Source organism: Trichomycterus rosablanca, chromosome 15, assembly GCF_030014385.1.
Source record: "Trichomycterus rosablanca isolate fTriRos1 chromosome 15, fTriRos1.hap1, whole genome shotgun sequence".
Lineage (NCBI taxonomy): Eukaryota > Metazoa > Chordata > Actinopteri > Siluriformes > Trichomycteridae > Trichomycterus > Trichomycterus rosablanca.
In genome coordinates this window covers 23,990,153-24,011,881 of record NC_086002.1, presented here as the reverse complement: position 1 = coordinate 24,011,881, position 21,729 = coordinate 23,990,153, and the positions used below count along the sequence as shown (strand labels likewise).

Sequence of the window (21,729 nt, the reverse complement as noted above, 5' to 3'; positions counted from 1 at the left end):
AAGTACATCTCTACACACACACACACACACACACACATTAACCAGTTTTTCCTAATATTTATAACTGATAAATATAACTAAATTATAAGTCAGAACACACACACACAATGGAATAATAAATAAATAAAAAAATGAAAAGTGCCCATTTCAGTGGAAGCATGTAAGTGGCTCTTAAAAGAGCCTTTGTGGATAACTGGATGGAGTGGGATCGTTTAAGCTCGCTCTCCGCGAATACGGCGGGCCAGCTGGATGTCCTTAGGCATGATGGTCACCCTCTTGGCATGGATGGCGCACAGGTTGGTGTCCTCGAACAGACCGACCAGGTAAGCCTCACTGGCCTCCTGCAGAGCCATGACGGCAGAACTCTGGAAGCGCAGATCGGTCTTAAAATCCTGAGCGATCTCTCTAACCAGGCGCTGGAAGGGCAGCTTGCGGATGAGCAGCTCAGTGGACTTCTGATAACGGCGGATTTCACGCAGAGCCACGGTACCTGGCCTGTAACGGTGAGGTTTCTTCACACCGCCGGTAGCCGGGGCGCTTTTGCGGGCAGCCTTAGTGGCGAGCTGCTTCCTCGGCGCCTTACCACCGGTGGACTTACGAGCGGTCTGCTTGGTTCTTGCCATCGCGTCTGGAACTCTGCACTTCACCAACTGTAGGACAGAATATGTTTCTCTGCCCAACACGCTCCATTTAAGTACCAGAGCCGCTTCGCGCTCATTGGGCGTCTTGATGACGCTCTTTTCTCATTGGACGAACGTGCTTACGTCAAACGTCGCTTACTGGTCGGCGTTCTGCCACTGCCTCGTTTAAAAAAACAATATTTCCTTTATGCTGTTGGCGGGATTTATAATACTTTCCATTGTTTCTTTGCGCTTTTAAAACACAGCCTACAATCGCATTTAAAGTATATACCTTTTAAAAAATATATTATTGATTATTTCGTTCATTTTGCTTATTATTATTGTTATTATTAGTATTATTATTATTTTTGTTCCATGTGTATTACACAAACACGTTTGTTACACCACTTTTAATCGTCTATATTGTTGGCTTTTCTACTGCAAGTGATCTGTAACTTCACTTATGTATACATATATAGGGATATATGTAAAGATAGATAGAAAAAAAATAAATCGTACCTATTGATTTGTTAATTTTACCGTGTCATAAATAATGCGAGTTTTATGCTGTGATTCTATGAAACAATATTACATTTGTTTTATTTACACATTATCTGGGGAAATTGCACTTTTTCTGTGGAAATGGGTGGCTCTTAAAAGAGCCTTTTGGTTAGAACACGAGAGCGACTTTACTTGGACTTGGCTGCTTTCTCGGTCTTCTTGGGTAACAGAACAGCCTGGATGTTAGGCAGCACACCGCCCTGAGCGATGGTTACACCTCCAAGCAGTCTGTTCAACTCCTCGTCGTTACGCACGGCCAACTGCAGATGACGAGGGATGATACGAGACTTCTTGTTATCTCTGGCGGCGTTACCAGCCAACTCGAGGATCTCAGCGGTCAGATACTCCAGCACGGCAGCCAAGTAGACAGGAGCACCAGCTCCCACACGCTCGGCGTAATTACCCTTACGTAGCAGTCTGTGAACACGGCCCACGGGGAACTGAAGGCCGGCACGGTATGAACGAGTCTTGGCCTTAGCTCTAGCCTTACCACCGGTTTTTCCTCGACCACTCATTTTGATGATCAGATGTGTTCGTGGAACAAAACTGAAGTAAACCGGGAGAGTGCTCGAAACGGTATGATATAGGCAAACTGGCCTCTCTCCTATTGGCTTAGAGCGAAGGCTCAGCTGAGCCAATCCTAAACGCGCCGTCATGTCTCAGGGAAACACATACACATATTGCACCTCCCCTCCTCCCCTCTCTTCTCTTCCGTTCTCCTTTTTTAAATAGCTTTATTCAACAAAATTCAATCACACCTCCCGCCCGTGTAATGTATGATACAAAAAAGATTCTTTTTAGCAACAATTACATTATATTATGTCACAATAACATTTTCACTAATAAGTACATTATGTAAGATGCTTATATACGTGGGTGCACATACATACACACATTTATACGGACAGTTTTAAGTGGATGTGTGACAAAATCATTATTACACATAGAACAGGACCAGTCATACTTAGTGTTTTTAACTCCTTGCTTATCACTTTTTCCACAAAATATGTATGTATGTATGGATGCATGTATGAATAGTTGTATGTTCGCATGCATGCTTATATGTATGTATGTGTTTAGGAAACGCGACTCTTTATGGGAAGATATAGGTGGCTCTTAAAAGAGCCGTTTTAAGAAAACGAAGGTAATAAAACAGGAACATGTTCACTTCTTCTTGGGAGCAGCTTTTTTGGCCTTGACCGCTTTGGGCTTAGCGGTCTTGGGTTTGGCTGCCTTGGCTTTTTTAGGACTCTTGGTTGCCTTATTGGGGGTCGCCGGCTTCTTAGCCTTCTTGGGGCTCTTGGTGGCTTTCTTAGCGGCAGCAGCGGGTTTCTTGACCTTCTTGGGGGACTTCTTAGCGGCGGGCTTCTTGGCTGTTACCTTCTTGGGCTTCTTTGCAGCGGCGGGTTTCTTTGCGGCCTTTTTCACTTTAGGAGCGGCGGCTTGTTTGGCCGCGGGCTTCTTCGCCTCGGTCTGCTTCTTGTTGAGCTTGAAAGAGCCTGAGGCGCCGGTGCCCTTGGTCTGCACCAGGGTGCCCTTGGTCACCAGGCTTTTGACGGCGAGTTTGACGCGGGAGTTGTTCTTCTCCACGTCGTATCCACCTGCAGACAGAGCTTTCTTCAGGGCGGCCAGGGACACGCCGCTCCTCTCCTTGGAAGCGGAAACAGCTTTGACGATCAGCTCGCCGACGCTGGGACCCGCTTTCTTGGGTTCGGCCGCGGTCTTCTTTTTAGGAGCCTTGGCGGGGGCCGAGCTGGCCGGTGCTGGAGCTTCTTCTACCATCGTTGTTGGAGCTAAAACGGCGCTAAGAAAGAGCGAGTGAAGCGCTGTGCTCTGTTGTACAGAGACTCCTCCCTCTTACGAGAGGGGGCGGGGCTTTATAGCACACATGAGAACTGTGTAGACTCAACTCGGCCAGCGCAACGTCTGTGTGCTTCCGTGACACATGCGCACTTGTGTTTTCTCATGGCAAATAACGATTAAAATACAAGTCCTGATATAAAATACGAGGTAATAAAGTGCACGTCGGCCGAACATAAGTTCTCTCGTTCATGTTAAAGCCCGCAAAGGGAACCTAACGATGCTCTGTTTCCTTGTGTTCTGCTAAAACAGCACACCGCTCCTGATGCGTAAAGCGACGCAGCGCACATTTCACATCTTATTACACGTAAAAACATGCTGAGGAAACCCGATCTTCTTGTAGACACAGGCTGAAAAGAGCAAACCAGACCTTGGTGTTTTCCACATGCATTTATAAGCGGATGTGAGCTTCATTTTCTACAGGAAATATAGGCTGTTTAGTGCGAAGTAAAACACAGCTACCAAGCAGGACTAGGTCGAGTCCAGGGTGCTTAACTGTCATGTAGCTGAAAGAACAAATGGAAAAAAAATGATAAACATAATAATTTAGAATAATGATGAAGATAATAAGAAGAATATTACAATACATTGACATTTATTTTTGTTAGTTCTACTAATTTGTGCTGTAAGTTCTACAGAACATCCCTGTGTCAGCTTAAATTTCACATACTGACTCACACTTTTAAAACAACATATGGATCTCTATCTCTCTCTCTCACACACACCCACACACACACACACACCTGCAAAAGCTAGCAACAAACACAAGCATTGTCCATGTATATATTACACATTTTTAAACACTATTTAACCCACAGGTTTTATTTACCTTCAATAAAAACTCCTACACCGCTTCAGGTGTTTTAGTTGTACATTTTCCCCCTAACTTGTCTCTAATGCTACTTTCACAATCACTAAAAGGTTTCTAAAGCATTTTGTTTGTTTTATTCCAATTTAACTTTAATTTTACTAATTTGGACTAATTTTTTATCATACACTGCTCTATTCTCCCACTCTGTCTTATATCCTAGTATGGGTTATTTTTTGGGCTACATTGTCATGTTTCTTTGTCCCACCTAATTGTACAATAATAAAAAATGCGACAAATATGGCGATTATAGTACATTGTAATAAGGTTTAGGGTTGCATAGAAGCCCTGTTGAATTTATTTTTTTAACATGTTTAAAACTGCAAAATTATTAAAATTACACGTTAGTTACAGAAAAAATCATGTGTAATACATCAAATCGATTGTGGACAGATTTAATGAGGAACAAAAACAAATTTACAAGAGCTGAAACACTTTTACCAATGCCGAAACAAATTTACAAACAGCCGATCTGACGGAAATGGTAGGTACAATACACAGGAAGTGCTCGTTGCTTACCTGCTTCCAATCAAACTGTTTCTCAGGGGTTAAATGAACGGAGTTTGTGATGGTAACGCTAAACAATAGTGATGTGCAGATGAAGCCTCATTAAAGCTTTTGAAGTTTTTCCTGATTGTACTGAAAATACCTGAGTGGGGGAGGAGGGGGTGGTTAGGGTTGCAACTATAAAAAATATAACGTGTCTTACACCGTCATGAGAACATTATCAAAATGTTTTATTTAGGGTGTTTAACAAATATTATTTTCATTCTTTATAATAATAAGTCAGAACCATATTTTAGACAAAACAACACTGTTAGACATTTCTGTAATTTCTACAGTTATTAACCACATACCACACAGTAAAATACTGCAAATAGTTTTTACAGTACATAACAGTATTTTCCACTGCATCATGACAATTTTGCCTGATGCCAAATACTGAATACAGAGATTTACTGTATTTTTTACATTGAGGTAAATTACTGTAATTACCTTTGGCGCCAAATGATTTTATTGACAAGATTCAACCTAATTTTCAGCTGTGAGAGTTTTAAACTGACATTGTTTGCCTAACGGTTCAGCTTCGGAACCACCACATTATCTCAGGTTTTGCGGGAAGGAGTTTAGGAGAGGCGCGCACACAGAAACAGTTCGGCTATGATGGATGGAGCCGCAGTGGAGCAGCAGGGGTGCTGACCCTTGAAGAGGATTTTTTACACCAAAACTGGGAACCAGCAAAAAATAAAGGTAAAGAGTCTACGACAGTTAGGACAATAAATTAACACTAGTCACGGTTATCGGGACTGTTGTGCACTATAGGAGCGTTAGCATTACTTGTCGGCAACTTTTTTCCAAAGTAAAACAAGTAAATGTTCCATTGTACAAATGACTGTAAGTTTCATGTTTAAAAGTTAAGTTAGTCATGTTAGGTGAAATTTACGACACGACAGCGCTAGCATAGTAGCTAATCTCCTGCTACGCTGTAAACTGTGACATCGTTTAACAGTCGCCACAGGATCCTTACAAAATATTGTATTTTTCAGAAAGATTAGATTTATTTTGAGGATACTGTATTAAATTGAATAGAAGTGTTAAAGATGATCTTTCTGTGATTACAGGTGAACAATGATTGGATTGTTAAGGGAAAAGAACAAAGCAGGTTGCAGGTTCAGAAGTGGTTTACCTCACTACGTTTGCTACCCAGGATCTACCTAGGAACACGGTTCATTTCAAGTCGGGTATGTGAGTCGACAGTGTTGAGTGGAGTTTTATACCAAAACTACTGTGTTTCTGTAACCCTGCATTTCTGAAGCTCTTGTGTTATTTCTAATGTAACTTTATCTAGATTCATTGTTCATTGTTGTACTATGCATTCAATACTGATATATTTAACAGTAAAAGTGTTTTTCTGTAATATGAATTAACATGAATTTTGTACATGTTAAGTTACTGCACATTGTGTTATTTTAAATGTGTTGTTTTAAATGTATTTTGAAAGTTGCATGGAGTAAAGTAAGAATGTTTTTAAGGAAATTCTGTACTTGTACACGTTTTTGCTTGAAAGTGCTTTAAGCATTTGCAGTGATTTAAATAAATAATTTGATATGTTGCAATAATTGTCTGTGTGGATTAAATAGCAGTATTGCGTGAGCGGAAGCTAAGCAGGGTCGGGCCTGGTTAGTACTTGGATGGGAGACCGCCTGGGAATACCAGGTGCTGGAAGCTTTTCCTCACACATCTTTACTTCAACCTCCTGCCAAAGGAGCCGAAATTTTTCTTTTTTTTCTTCATCACCAAAGCAATACGTGAAGAAAAAGGCCAGCTGATACTTTCATTCTGAGTAGAGTAAAACACTTATCCATCCTGGCCATAAAAAAGGAAATTATTTAAATGAAAAAAATGAAAAAAAAAAAAAAAAAAAAAAAAAAACAGTTCCTTCCACAATCCAAAGACATACAAGTGAAGTGAATTGTAGACACTAAATTGTCCAGGACTGTGTTCGATATAACCTTGTGAACTGATGAACCTTGTGTAATATGTAACAACCGTTCCTGTCATGAATGTAAACAAAGTGTAAAACATGACGTTAAAATCCTAATAAACAAACAAACAAACAGTATATTTTGATTGCATGTATTCTGATATTTCATTGTATTTTAGTATTTCACGTAGCTTAAATATTGTAATATAATAATAATGACCGGGCAAGGGCAGCCAGTGGGGGGGTGGGGGCTGCAGTGCTGTGGGGGGTTGAATCGTGGATTCTCTTGATAATGTCATCAGCAATGGCTCCTAGCTCTTTTAGTACCATCTCCACGAGCCTGTGATGGTCACCACTTCTGAAGTACCACTCACGGTACTGGCACAAGGGCACCTACAGTACAATAAACCAAAAATAAAAAACATTACTAAATTACTAAATTAAAAAAAACATACTTTTGTAGTGTTGGAATTTACTGCCACATAAACATAGATTTGTGTTTTTTATAAACTTGTTATTCATGGCAGCAGGTCTCAAAATAGTTAAAACTTGATATAAATAATATGATAACATTGGGTCTTTTTGTCTTTAGATAATCTTCTTTAGTAAAGGCTAAATCTGCCCAATAACTACCAGACTTTAATTGATAAAAATAATCACTGCTCTAGGTTTTATAACAGTTTAAAAAATAAGATATCAGTATAGTTAAAAAATACAGTAGTTAAAATGCAAATAAAAACAAAAACACTGGTTTGAAACAGTGGGTTCAATATAACTTATATTTTTATTTACTTATGTTTCAATCACTTTTGTACACATTTCTGTCTGATGAAATCTGCTTCGTGATAATTTGTGTAATCTACCCACCTTTGCTAACAATTTACACCCATGGCATTGTTAAATATTTACACCCATGTCAGTGAGAGCTACAGGACACAAAATGTGTTGATTATACTCACAAAGTTAACTGCTGGCTGTGATAGCATGAACAGTACGAGGAGCACATTGCAAGTACTGTTCACATCCGGAGGAAAAGACAAAATCTCTTCTTCTGTCACTAAGCCTTTTGCATTAGGAGGGGGCCGGCGCATTGCGGCTGGGCAGTTGGGCATCCATAAGTTAAAATCCACCTAATTAAGTCAAAAAGCAGTAGGAAATACAATTACAATACAAAGTTAAAACCAGTTTTAATAGTGAGCAGCACTATAAACTAGCCATGTTGTAATACATATGTATGCCACTTTAAGGCACACTACAGTCCTATCTGTATTTGCTTGGTTTAATAACAGTTAATCATGTAAACACAAATAAGTGAGTTTTACAAATGACTAAAAAAGAATGAACCCACCTGAGAAAAGTTGACAGCTGCATGCAGGGCTGAACAGGTGAACATCATCATGATGATGAACTTGCTTAATTCCAATTTTGTCTTAAATGACTGTAGAAAACCTGAATAAAAATCAATCAAATTTATAGTATTTCAAACATTAGAACAAAAGCCCAACCTCCACATTGTTCTATCCTCTTGCAGTCATGAAGCATGGGAGGGTGAAAGCTAATGCTGTGTTTACGAAGACAAATTTAGCATCTGTACAAAATTCAGGGCTCTGTGCAGGACACTGGAGTTCCTTCACACCAAACTTGTCTAACCAAAAAGACAATATGTTTCATCAAAAAAAACCTTGCCTTTTACACAGCATCTACACATGCATCTCTTTTCTACATTGTGAATAGTTTGCTCAGTTTTCCATTCTTACATGCATATATAAGTGGCTTGTCTAACTATTCACTAAATAAATGACAAATTAATATGCTTCTGTGCAAAACATTGACCAAAGCCAAAGTTACTTTTAATGGTCTTAACACCAAACCACCTCTCAGAAAATGAGCAAAAACTCTTCAGAATCACTTCTGCATCTTTTACGCCACCATTTGCTTCTCACTCCTCCTTGCTGCAGTGAACTGTTTGGGGAATGTGGGCTGGAGAAGGAAAATGAACTTAAAACGTCTTCCTGTGCAGAAAGGTAAATTCATAAAAAGATTTGAATGTTTGATGTAGAACTCAGATTAACACGTCTGGGTGTTCAGACCATCATTCCATATTAATGCCTGCCTTGTTTTTCTTTCTTAATATCAGTGCAGTTTTAGGTTTGGCCCATATTTTGTCCAGGAGTGTGGACCAATCAAATTACACCCTAATCCAGTCGTAGCCAATTGGAATTTATCTCTCTATAGATGCAGCCGTTTTTTCAGCCCTTGTCCCGCCCCTCTACAAACCCACAGCCAATCGTGAGTCTGCGTAAAGGTGCACGTCTGCACGAGCAGGTGATAGCAGAGCAGATGATTGAAATGAAGAGCTGAAGATGTCAGTGTGTTAGGATGTTTAAGTACCAATTTAAACACGTTTATAAATGTACCTGGTTTCAGACTTTTAACAAACACACCTACAAAAACATTAATGTCGTTTCTGATGAATGCGATGCTTTACCACTTCTGCGTATTTACTGTAATACGTCTGTAAATGCTTGGTGTAGAGGACTACCTGATCTATTTAGTATTAATCAGCTAATCAATGGCCACTGTACTTTTACTAGGAATGCAGACGTTGGTGCGGTGTCGTTGGACTGGTAGCTAAACTGAAAATCTTCAAGGTTTAAGTGACTTGTAAAGTGGAGTTCAAAATTATGTACAGACATCATCCCCATCTAGTGGTGCTAGAAATAAGTTACATATTGTACCTTACTGCAACTTTGTCATGTGAGTTCAGCACAACAGTGCAGTTCATAAGTGTTTTGTAATTGTGATGTACTGTGTTAACATTTTAATAAAAATGTTGTTAATGTACTTAAATAATAATTTAAATTCTACTCTAGTGTAGTTTTTTTCTGTTTACTCTTGAAAGTGTTGAAATTGGAGTTAAAATTTTACTCCAGGGGAGTTATTTTTGCATTTACTCTCAAATGTGTTAAAATAGTAGAGTTAATTTAACATTTTACACTAGCAGAGCTATTTTTAACACCAACACCAGTGTAGAGTAAAATCAACTACAGACAGAGTAGAGTAGTGTTGATTTTTGACTATATAAAGAGTGAAATTTACTCAGATTTAGTGTTAAAATGGTAACACTAGTGTAAATGTTATTTTAATACTGGTGAGTGTGGACACATACACACTTTTCCAGTGTTAAATTTAACACTGTCAGTGTTAATCTAACACTTGCGATTTTGCTGTGTGGGCACATAATTAGCCGTTTGCGCTATTTCTTAGGCTAATTTGATCGTTTCATGATTGAGCTATGCCAAACCTTAACCTCCGCCCATACGGAGTGGAAAGAACTCGGAGTGATTGTTCCTCAGAGGAACAGTCGCGCATTACGAGCAACCGGTGAACCGTGGAGTGTGTTTATGTTACACACAGGCTAAAACTCGATATCGGTTATTTTGTATTTACCTCACAGTGTCAAATTTTTCAGTTTTTAAAAAGAACCGGGTTCACTGAGAACAGCTTTTAGTCAGAACCAGCGTTGTATTTTCATTTGAAGTAATGCTTTCGTTGTAAATAAACATGGGAATGATTTTTGCTAAGCTAATGACGGTGTTCGGAGACAGAGAGCACAAAGTGATCATCGTTGGCTTGGATAATGCTGGGAAGACGACTATCCTTTATCAGTTCCTGACTAAAGAGGCAGTGCACACCACTCCTACAATTGGCAGCAACGTGGAGGAAATTGCTGTGAAGAAAACACGCTTTCTTGTTTGGGACATTGGTGGTCAGGAGGTGCTCCGGGCCAGCTGGAGTACCTACTACTGCAATACAGAGATTGTGATCCTGGTGGTTGATAGTACAGATCGGGAGCGTTTAACACTTACAAAAGATGAGCTTCATCGAATGCTTGCACATGAGGATCTGCAGAACGCGTCAGTCCTGGTGTTAGCTAATAAGCAGGACATGAAGAACAGCATGTCACCAGCGGAGATTTCCCACAGTCTTACTCTTGGTTCTCTCACAGCACATTCCTGGCATGTCCAAGCCTGCTGTGCGCTTACTGGCGAGGGTTTACTGGCGAGCCTGGACTGGATGCGATCTCGGGTTTTAGCAAACTAATTATGCAGTGGTTCACGGTAACTCTTCAGAGCCGGTCCGTGTGCCAGATGTGCCTTCATCCTAACTCATCACTCAAGGCCAGAGATGGAGTTGGCGCCAATTCCAAATCCAGTTCACTTGAACACAACACACCGAACGCAAGCCATAGCCTAGTGGTTAAGGTACTGGATTAGTAACCAGAAAGTCGCTGGTTCAAGCCCCACCACTGCCAGGTTGCTGCTGTTGGGCCCTTGAGCAAGGCCCTTAACCCTCAATTGCTCAGACTGTACACAGTTGCTGTAATGTGAGTCGCTTTGGATAAAGGCGTCTGCTAAATGCCGAAAATGTAAATGAAAATGTAAACCTGTAAAGGGCATGCTTATCAGGTGGATTTTTACAGTGGTTCTTCTTCTTTTTTGTAGATCAATTTGAAATCAGTGATGCCTGAAATTTGAAATTCTTCTGTTTTGGTTGAACCAAGTGTTTTTTGTTTTATTTTGTTTTTCAGGCAGAAATATTGATGTTGCAGAATAGCGGGTTTGTGTTCGGTGAGGTTTGTGCTGGTGTGATGAGTAGATGAATGGAGTCACCGTGAGTTTGAACGGTGTGTGATTCGGTGTCTCTGTTCGGCGGTGCCTCTGGACCTCATACTTACCTGGCAGGGGCGAGACCATGATGAAGAAGGTGGTTCACCCAGGGCGAGGTTTGCGAGGTTTGCTTGATTTGCATTGTTTTTGACCTTTTATATAATTACTACTACTTACTATTATTATTATTATTATTATTAACACTGTTAAAAATTATAATTCAAAATACAGAAGTGTTCACATTTCATAAAAAAATCAATTATACACTAAAAAACCAATTTTTTGAATGTACTTGATTTTAATGTGTACATCACTCCCACATGATCAGAATATAGGCAAAATATTTCACACATTTAAACGATTTAAATTAATCATGTTGTTGCAAGGTATTATTTGTCATTACTTTAAAATCAAGTTATTGATGTCGTTTCATCATGTCACAAATTGTAATGCCAGCTACATTTTTATTGCCATTATTTAAAGATATTATGTAACTCTGAAGCAATTTCATTATGTTCATGGTACCATAGTTAAGTCCATGGTACCATAGTTAACTTGCTTTACAAAAATTAACTCCATTCAAATGTATCATAGAAATGTTAAGTGTACATCTATTAATACAAATATAATAATTATTTGCAAAGACAAAAAGGCAGAGTCAGAAATGTTGTACTAAATTGCTTTAGTCAGTTGGAACTTGCACAAACTTTACCATAAACTTAGTTCCCATAAACCAGTTTCACATCAAAACAAATACTGAACACTGTAAACCCTGCAGCAGTGTATTCAAACACAAATGCACAACACAAACCCCCATAGTGGATTCACAATGAAAAAGCATTAACATAAGTGTTACATCCCGTAGTGATCTATGGGTGATGGGGATGTAACATAATACTACTACAATAATGAAATAATGAGGAGGAAACAATCTTTCCAAAACACACAATTTATTTATAAAATGTCTAAATAACAATGAAAATAACAACAAAGAGAAATCCAGCTCTGAGCAAATCTTTAAAGAAAAGAACGAAATGGATGAGACTAATAACAGAGAAAAATATCACACTTAACCTAAAGAAAACACACACACTCACTCACACACACACTCAAAAACAGAGCTTAGTGTCACAACTTTTAATGTAACCTCAAGATCACTTTGAAACACACGAGTAAGCTCAGCCGATGCCAAGCGTGCAGACGACGCCCCACGATGCCGTTACAGAAAAAAGTAATGACATTACTGTAATGTGTTACTTTGTACCGCGTTACCCCCAACACTGCACACTGTAGTCCTCTCTAAATCTAACTCAGAGATACAGGACTAATGGAGATTTATTACTGCTGGGCTGCTGTTCAACTCCAGTCCAGTTGGTGACGCTGCTGCGTCTTAAGTTGTTCTGCTATCCACCATTAACCATCATAAGAAGAACAAGAAGCTGCTGTGTTTGTACTGTAGAGCCTCATCTGTAAGTAAAATATGTATTTAATTATAACCCTTATATTTCATTATAACTACATTCTAATTCATAATAACACTAGAGTTAATAATAAAACATCACTGTGAGGATTTGAGGAGCTTTAACTCCACTTTTATTTAAACACACAAACTATTAGCTGCTCCGCTAACTGTTAGCATCACACATGATTCAGTACTGATGAACCGATTCATTTGAACCGACCCAGCAAAATGAATCAATTGAGCGGAACTGATTGAGTTTCTTCATGATTAAATCTCACATTTTTATATAAACACGTGATATTTTTAAACTTTGTTTATAGTGGAACTTTGTTTATAGTGGAACTTTGTTTACAGGTGGTTTGTAGAGTTTTATAGTCACAGTCAGGTGAAAAGTGTAAGCGAGCGTCTTTAATTGTTTACTGCGTGTCTAAACCATGTATTACGGTATCCGAAGTGTTAAAGAGGGTAAAACTGCTGTTTACAGTTTAATAAACATTATTTACCGTGTTCTGATGCACAAAATTCACTCAATTCAAGATTTCTTTTATTAATGAAATACATTTCAGACATTCTTACTGGAGGAATTTGTTATGATCGGATCTCAAACTCATGTGAAGTGTCTATTCGGTTGTGTTAATACCACTTTTTGAATTTTGAAAAGCAATTAAATAAGCAAATCTAATTGTTATTAAATGTCACCCCTATGATCATAAAGAACATTTACTCGAGTACTAATCTTGTGATTTTGAGATCATTTTACTGTAATAAATAATGTGATGGCAAATTTAAGCAAAGTGTCAGTTTTGTTGTGTACAGACCAGCTTCAGTTCATAACAATAACAACAGCCAGTTACAACAGTCTAAATAATTTCTCTTTAATTATGAATACAGCACATCTATCTGTCTGTCTGTCTATCTATTAGAGCTTTAATAATGCAGTCAGCAGAAGAGGGACACGTCACCCCTGTGGATCTACAAAATGAAGAATTCCAGAAGAAAATAATACAAAAGGAGGAGGATGAAGATGATGATGATTTCTTCTGTAAGTAAATATGAAGCATGATACAGTGCAGTGTGGTACAGTACAGTGTGGTACAGTACAGTATGGTACAGTACAGTGTGATATAGTACAGTATGGTACAGTACAGTATGGTACAGTACAGTGTGATATAGTACAGTATGGTACAGTACAGTGTGGTACAGTACAGTGTGGTACAGTACAGTATGGTACAGTACAGTGTGGTACAGTACAGTGTGATATAGTACAGTATGGTACAGTACAGTATGGTACAGTACAGTGTGGTACAGTACAGTATGGTACAGTACAGTGTGGTACAGTACAGTGTGATATAGTACAGTGTGGTACAGTACAGTATGGTACAGTACAGTATGGTACAGTACAGTGTGGTACAGTACAGTGTGATATAGTACAGTATGGTACAGTACAGTATGGTACAGTACAGTATGGTACAGTACAGTGTGGTACAGTACAGTGTGATATAGTACAGTATGGTACAGTACAGTGTGGTACAGTACAGTATGGTACAGTACAGTATGATACAGTACAGTATGGTACAGTACAGTATGGTACAGTACAGTGAGGTACAGTATGGTACAGTACAGTGAGGTACAGTACAGTATGGTACAGAACAGTGTGGTACAGTTCAATATGGTACAGTACAGTGTGGTACAGTACAGTATGGTACAGTACAGTGTGGTACAGTACAGTGTGGTACAGTACAGTATGGTACAGTACAGTATGGTACAGTACAGTGTGGTACAGTACAGTATGGTACAGTACAGTGTGGTACAGTACAGTGAGGTACAGTACAGTGTGGTACAGTACAGTGTGGTACAGTACAGTGAGGTACAGTACGGTACAGTGTGGTACAGTATGGTACAGTATGGTACAGTGTGGTACAGTATGGTACAGTACAGTGTGGTACAGTACAGTATGGTACAGTACAGTGAGGTACAGTACAGTGTGGTACAGTATGGTACAGTACAGTATGGTACAGTACAGTGTGGTACAGTACAGTATGGTACAGTACAGTGTGGTACAGTACAGTGTGGTACAGTACAGTATGGTACAGTACAGTGTGGTACAGTACAGTGTGGTACAGTACAGTGAGGTACAGTACAGTGTGGTACAGTACAGTATGGTACAGTACAGTGTGGTACAGTACAGTGTGGTACAGTACAGTATGGTACAGTACAGTATGGTACAGTACAGTGTGGTACAGTACAGTGTGGTACAGTACAGTGTGGTACAGTACAGTGAGGTACAGTACAGTACAGTGTGGTACAGTACAGTATGGTACAGTACAGTGTGGTACAGTACAGTATGGTACAGTACAGTATGGTACAGTATAGTATGGTACAGTACAGTATGGTACAGTACAGTTAGTATTGGAGTCACTAATCAGTAGGAATAATAAGAGAAAGTGGATAGTGGGATTAGAACCTGTACTGTACCGTACTGTCCTGTGCTGCTACACTCCAGTCTGGATTTGAGTTTTAATCTAACTAGGATTTATTTGTGATTGTAAATCAAACCCACAACCTTCAGTTTCCTCCAGTTGTTGAGTTTCTTCTTCTCATATTGATGAATTTCAGGTGAAGTCACTTTAATCCCTCCGGAACTTGTTGCTTCTGTGGAACTGCTCTTCTCAGAGGACCAACAGTGTGGAGGTTTCCAGATGAAGCCTGTGAAGAAGGAAGAACCTGAAGATACAGATGAACTCAGTAAGATATTTTTATAACGTTTTTTATAAAATTATTTCTCCTAATTTGGTCGTGTCTGAATTACTTGTAATATTTGTGTATTTTAGTGCATAAGTGAGCAGGTGAGTGAAATGAGGAGACAGAAGTAAAGAATATTAAACAGATCATGCTGACTGTACAGTGTGTAGACTAGTATATAATTACAGAGTAATGCCAGGTGAATACAAGTGGCTGAATGATTGGGTAATGAATGAGAATAAATAAAGTCGAGTATATAAGCTGATATATTTAATATATACATGATTGTTTGTGCTGATGGTCCTGGAGAGATGAGTCTGCAGCTTCCGTCCAGATCTTAACTGTCCTTATTGTGGGTATCAGACGTCTGATGACTGGGGTGTACTTGGGGAGCAGGAACAAAGACAGGTGATCAGACTGACCCAGGTGGGGGAGGGGTGTAGCTTCTGATGAAACTTTGGACGTCCAGATCTTAACCTGCAGTGATTAAAGTCCCCAGAAACAATAAAGACTCCATCTGGGTTCACAAAGGTCTTTCATAGCTGCGTTAGCATTAGCATCTGGAGGGATATAAACTGCAGCAGTAACAATGCAGGAAACCTCTGGTGGTTATAATACCTGGTTATAAAGGGTCTACATGTTATAACCAGGTATTCCAGGTCAGCAGAGCAGTAGGTATTAACTATGACAGAGTCCATGCACCAGGTTTTGTTTACATAAAGACAAACACCACCACAGAAGCTCTTCATCATTTCCACCACGCTGTGGTTTAGCTGCAGTCCATGATCCTCTTCTGTGTCAGGGTCCAGATTTTTATTTTCTCATGGCATATTGGCAAAGAAGAAACAAGGTAGTTTTAGCTTAGCATGCTATCCTCCACATTTACCCTGTTTTGGCTCTTCCTGTTGGGATGAACAGCTCGCTTGGACGCGGTGTTCTGCTCACCTCTGGAAGTAGCTGGTTGAACTTGAATGGACGGTCCAAAACAACACTTAAAGCGGTATAAATGAATGTCCATCAGCGTCTGTCTGTCGTATGTGTAGTTCACACGAGTGATTCAGGTGAAAACGCAGTAAATTGGCAAATAAATAAACACTAGATCGCTAAGCCTGGTGAGACGCTCAGGTGCATGCACCGCCATCTTTCCCAAAGGTGGAAACATCTATTGTGGTCAGGTGAATCAGCATTCCAGGTCTTTTTATGGAAAAATGGACAGCATGTGATCCGGACCAAAGACGAAAAGGATCCAGACTGTTATCAGCAACATGTGCTGCCTTCAAGATGTCGTCTTTTCCAGGGATGTCCAGCATTTTTTAACAAGACGATGCAAATCCACCTGCTGCACTCATTACAAAGGTGTGGCATAAGAGGGTACGGGTACTGGACTGGCCTACCTGCAGTCCTGACCTGTCCCCAATAAAGAACGGTCCCAACTTTTTTTGGAATGTGTTGCAGACCTGAAATGCAGGAATGGATGTTTATTAATAAATGAAATGAAGTTGAGCAGATAAAAGATGAAATATCTCAGCTTCATCCTGTCTGACATCAAATAAAAGTCAAAGTCAGTGTAAGAAACTCTGTGTTTTATTATTTTCCATACTGTCCCAACTTTTTTTTTTTTATTTGGGGTTGTATTATTATTATTATTATTATTATTATTATTATTATTAAATCTGTTGAAACCCTGTTTGAATGAAGGTTTATGGGTCGTCTTTTTTGACAGATAGTATAGAAGTACGTGTCTGTTAGTTCTAACTTAAGTGCTTAATAAAGAAGTTGGTCGTTACTACCAACAATAACAAACTTATTATTTTCTTCACAAAACAAAGACATTTCAGGTGAAGGAACCTCGATCCCTGAGGAACACCTCACCCCAGTGGACCAACAGTGTGGAGGTTTCCAGATGAAGCCTGTGAAGAAGGAAGAAGCTGAAGATAAAGATGAACTCAGTAAGATATTTTTTATCTTGAGTAAAATAAGATTTTGATTGAATAGAATCAGAGGCAGCTGGGATGAAGCATCATACAGTGAAAGCTTGTATTGTGCTCGTGCAGATCAGTGTGAGCAGGAAATGATGAATGCAGGATGAATCACGTTACAGGACTTTAGTATCAGATCTCAGTTTAACATTTACTAACAATCTTTATTATTTATAATGTTATAAATGTATTTGATTATTTATAATGTTATAAATGTATTTTATTATTTATAATATTATAAATGTATTAGATTATTTATAATGTTATAAATGTATTAGATAGAGATGGGACGATCGGGGTTTTTGGCATCGATTCCGATCTGCGATCTCCTTTCAGGGACATCGCCCGATAGTCGATTGCGATCGGGGTCGGGGGGAGGGGGTGGGGGGGGTGTTAGCAGTAAATAAAATAAATAAACTTAAAAAGAGCCGCAAGATAAACCGGAGCAGCGCGCGCGTGTGCGCTTTGTTCACTGTATCGCTATAAGTGATTCATTGATTCACGAGTCATTTTTCGCGAAACGTAAGTTTCTCTTCTCAGTTATCTCTCCGTGTTTACTGTTATTAATTAAATGTCGTGGTTTTAAATAAACACCAGCTACTACAGAACATTTTGTGTGACTCTCTTACATTAAAAAGCTTCATTAAAAAGCTTAATTAAACCGCTATTACCACAGATCTGTAACCGACCGTCAGACTCGTTCCGTCTAAGGAGCTAAAAGTTCAGCAGATGATCCTGAACTAACGAATTTGGTAATGAATAAACTTTTGCCTCTGATTGGCTCTGTAACGTTTTCTGTTCTCATCTACATCACAAGTAAGAACCGCTCACGATTTACCAAAGTGAACCAGGAGTTTATATAACGTGCTGATAGAATCGACTCAGATGTGACCGGGTTGAATTATCTTTTTAAAGTAAATATTACAATCAGCAGAATTACATCGTATGTATGATGCACAACGTTAATGATGTTATTTTAGGTCAACACACGCGAGACAGATGTTTTCTGTACGATGGTTGAATGGTGATGTGATGGTTGGCGCGTCGTAGCTCAAAGTCTGGAGCAATCCACTGAGCTGTTAACTTAACGTGATCTTTATATATCACACGATCGGATCGGCTACTTTTAGGAAATATCGCCGATCGTCGATAGCATATTTTGATTAAAAATCGGCCGATACCGATTCATAGCCGATCGATCGTCCCATCTCTAGTATTAGATTATTTATAATGTTATAAATGTATTTAATGATTTATAATGTTATAAATGTATTTGATTATTTATAATGTTATTAATGTATTTGATTATTTATAATGTTATTAATGTATTTTATTATTTATAATGTTATAAATGTATTTGATTATTTATAATGTTATAAATGTATTTGATTATTTATAATGTTATAAATGTATTTGATGATTTATAATGTTATAAATGTATTTGATTATTTATAATGTTATTAATGTATTTGATTATTTATAATGTTATAAATGTATTTGATTATTTATAATGTTATAAATGTATTTGATGATTTATAATGTTATAAATGTATTTGATGATTTATAATGTTATAAATGTATTTGATTATTTATAATGTTATAAATGTATTTGATGATTTATAATGTTATAAATGTATTTGATTATTTTCTGCTTCAGAACTGAACAAGGATTTCTCCTGCTCCTCGTGTCCACGTTCCTCTACAACCCAAAATCACCTCCACAATCACATCAAGAGCTGCAACCATGTTAAATATGAGACTCTGGTGAAGATTAAGACTGAACATAAGGATGTGACGCCAACCAGAAGCTCCAGTAATCAGCAAACGTCCTCTGGTACTGTCAGCATTAACACCTCTCTCAGTCCCACACAGAAAGAGGGAAACATCTGCTCACAGTGTGGGAAGAGCTTTAGTACCCGGGGTGCTCTTAAAAGACACCAGCGCATTCACACTGGAGAGAAACCATATCAGTGCTCACAGTGTGGAAAGAGTTTTAATAGACAGAGTCATCTCAAAAGACACCAGCGCATTCACACTGGAGAGAAACCATATCAGTGCTCACAGTGTGGAAAGAGTTTTATTACACAGGGTCATCTCAAAATACACCAGCGCATTCACACTGGACAGAAACCATATCAGTGCTCACAGTGTAAAAAGAGTTTTATTACACAGTGTAATCTTAAAATACACCAGCGCATTCACACTGGAGAGAAACCGTATCAGTGCTCACAGTGTGGAAAGAGTTTTAATATACAGAGTCATCTGAAAAAACACCAGCGCATTCACACTGGTGAGAAACCGTATCAGTGCTCACAGTGTGGGATGAGTTTTAATGAACAGGGTAGTCTCAAAAGACACCAGCGCATTCACACTGGAGAGAAACCGTATCAGTGCTCACAGTGTGGAAGGAGTTTTAATACAAAGACTGAGCTCAAAATACACCAGCGCATTCACACTGGAGAAAAACCATATCAGTGCTCACAGTGTGGGAAAAGTTTTAATACAAAGAGTGATCTGAAAAGACACCAGCACATTCACACTGGAGTCAAACCACATCAGTGTTCACAGTGTGGAAAAGGTTTTAATCAACAGAGTTATCTCAAAACACACCAGCGCATTCACACTGGAGAGAAACCGTATCAGTGCTCACAGTGTGGGAAGAGTTTTAATACAAAGAGTGAGCTGAAAATACACCAGCGCATTCACACTGGAGAGAAACCATATCAGTGTTCACAGTGTGGAAAAGGTTTTATTCAACAGTCATCTCAAAACACACCAGCGCATTCACATTTTACAGAAATGATGCTCACGGTGTTGGAGCTGCTTTGCTCATTTATCAGCACTTAGACACAAGTGTGACTCATCAGATTGTACCAAACAAGCTAAAATATAAAAATATAAAATGTAGTGAGTGTTGGGGAGAAATATTTAGCAATGAATGAATTATACTGTGTAATTAATAGGTATTTAATTACACAGTAAACATTAATAAGTAAATAATATTAATGAAAGTATAAATCTTTAGGTTAAACTATTACTGGGAAATAATGTGATTATCTATAGTGGAGTGAATGGTGGGTAGAACCAGGAGGTTTAGAGCCTGATGTAAGTGAATGCTATCAGTTATTAGTGGAAGTGAATTGAAAAAAAAAAGGTATTGGATCGGCTAGCATATATTGGTCTTAGTGAAACTGTGCTTGATTGGTTTTCTTCATACATTTCTAAATGTGTACAGTATGTTCACAGTAACTCCTGTTACTAGTGCTGTCCCTCAGGGCTCTGTCTTGGGGACTCTACTATTTATAATTTACCTGCTTCTTATTGGACGTATCTTTAGGAAATACAACATTTAATTTTATTGTTATGCAGACGACTGTGAGCTATAACCGTCCACTGTGCCCACGGCTACTCTTCCTCCTCCATCTCTCTCTGATTGGCTAATAGAATTAAGAACTTGGTTCTCTTACAATTTTCTCAAATTAAATGCTGATCAAACTGAAATTCTTCTCATAGGTAGAAAATCTCCTCTCTCTAAATCTAACAAATTCTCAGTGATGATGAAGAACTCAGTCGACTCTCCTTCCACTCACAATCTTTCATTTCATGCACATATTAACAATATCACACGATCTGCTTATTTCCAGTTACGTAACATAAATCATCTACGTCCATTCCTTTCTCCTAGAAGTGTTGATGTTCTTGTTCATGCCCTGGTCACATCTCAAATTGATCATTGTAACTCTCTCCTTTTTGGTCTACCTCATATTGGGGCTAGAGCTTTTAGCTACTCTGCCCCACATCTCTGGAACTCTCTCCCTCCTGACATTCGCATCATTGATTCAATCCCTAGTTTCAAAACATGCCTTAAAACATATTTCTTTAAACTCGCCTACCCTTAATCTGTGTAATTAATTATGTACTGATGTTTTTTATTGTTGTCACTAACGGGGACTTAGGCGAGACAGAGGGGCGGACACACGCAGAGATGTAAACTAAATATATTTATTAATAAAGACACGGGCTAGGAACATAGTAGCACAAGCTAGGAACATGGCTAGTAACACAAGCTAGGAACATGGCTAGTAACACAAGCTAGGAACATGGCTAGTAACACAAGCTAGGAACATGGCTAGTAACACAAACTAGGAACATGGCTAATAACAAGCTAGGAACATGGCTAGTAACACAAGCTAGGAACATGGCTAGTAACACAAACTAGGAACATGGCTAATAACAAGCTAGGAACATGGCTAGTTACACAAACTAGGAACATGGCTAGTTACACAAACTAGGAACATGAGCTTTAACAGACCTTACAGATTCCAACAGATACAGAGTTCAGAATAGCAGTCCAACCAAGCCAAAGAGTCTCCAAACAGAGTTCCACCACAAACCAAACCAAGTTCAATAGTTCCCAAAGTCCGTGGAGAAGCTGCCTCCTTATATCAGGAGCAGCTGGGATCAATTAGTTCAAATGAACCA

General features: G+C 38.8%; 4 protein-coding genes and 1 pseudogene across 4 annotated transcripts; 2 read left to right on the top strand and 3 right to left on the bottom strand.

Annotated features, from left to right (window-relative positions):
• LOC134328715 (zinc finger protein 271-like) overlaps positions 1-21,729 on the top strand; it is a 525,414-nt pseudogene that overhangs the window by 82,566 nt on the left and 421,119 nt on the right.
• Positions 212-623, bottom strand: LOC134328931 (histone H3). Its single transcript, XM_063010172.1, has one exon. It carries the CDS (start codon positions 621-623, stop codon positions 213-215), a length of 411 nt encoding a protein of 136 aa, XP_062866242.1. The 3' UTR covers position 212.
• Positions 1,310-1,696, bottom strand: LOC134328970 (histone H2A-like). Its single transcript, XM_063010208.1, has one exon. The coding sequence runs from the start codon at positions 1,694-1,696 to the stop codon at positions 1,310-1,312; it is 387 nt and encodes a 128-aa protein (XP_062866278.1).
• Positions 2,346-2,968, bottom strand: LOC134328289 (histone H1-like). The gene has a single exon (XM_063009373.1). It carries the CDS (start codon positions 2,961-2,963, stop codon positions 2,346-2,348), a length of 618 nt encoding a protein of 205 aa, XP_062865443.1. The 5' UTR covers positions 2,964-2,968.
• LOC134329238 (ADP-ribosylation factor-like protein 5B) lies at positions 9,959-10,637 on the top strand. The gene has a single exon (XM_063010444.1). The coding sequence runs from the start codon at positions 9,959-9,961 to the stop codon at positions 10,496-10,498; it is 540 nt and encodes a 179-aa protein (XP_062866514.1). The 3' UTR covers positions 10,499-10,637.

Bases quoted from the DNA above. Each gene is read 5' to 3' on its own strand.
- LOC134329238 (XM_063010444.1), top strand. From the start codon at position 9,959: ATGGGAATGATTTTTGCTAAGCTAATGACGGTGTTCGGAGACAGAGAG.
- LOC134328970 (XM_063010208.1), bottom strand. From the start codon at position 1,696: ATGAGTGGTCGAGGAAAAACCGGTGGTAAGGCTAGAGCTAAGGCCAAG.
- LOC134328931 (XM_063010172.1), bottom strand. From the start codon at position 623: ATGGCAAGAACCAAGCAGACCGCTCGTAAGTCCACCGGTGGTAAGGCG.
- LOC134328289 (XM_063009373.1), bottom strand. From the start codon at position 2,963: ATGGTAGAAGAAGCTCCAGCACCGGCCAGCTCGGCCCCCGCCAAGGCT.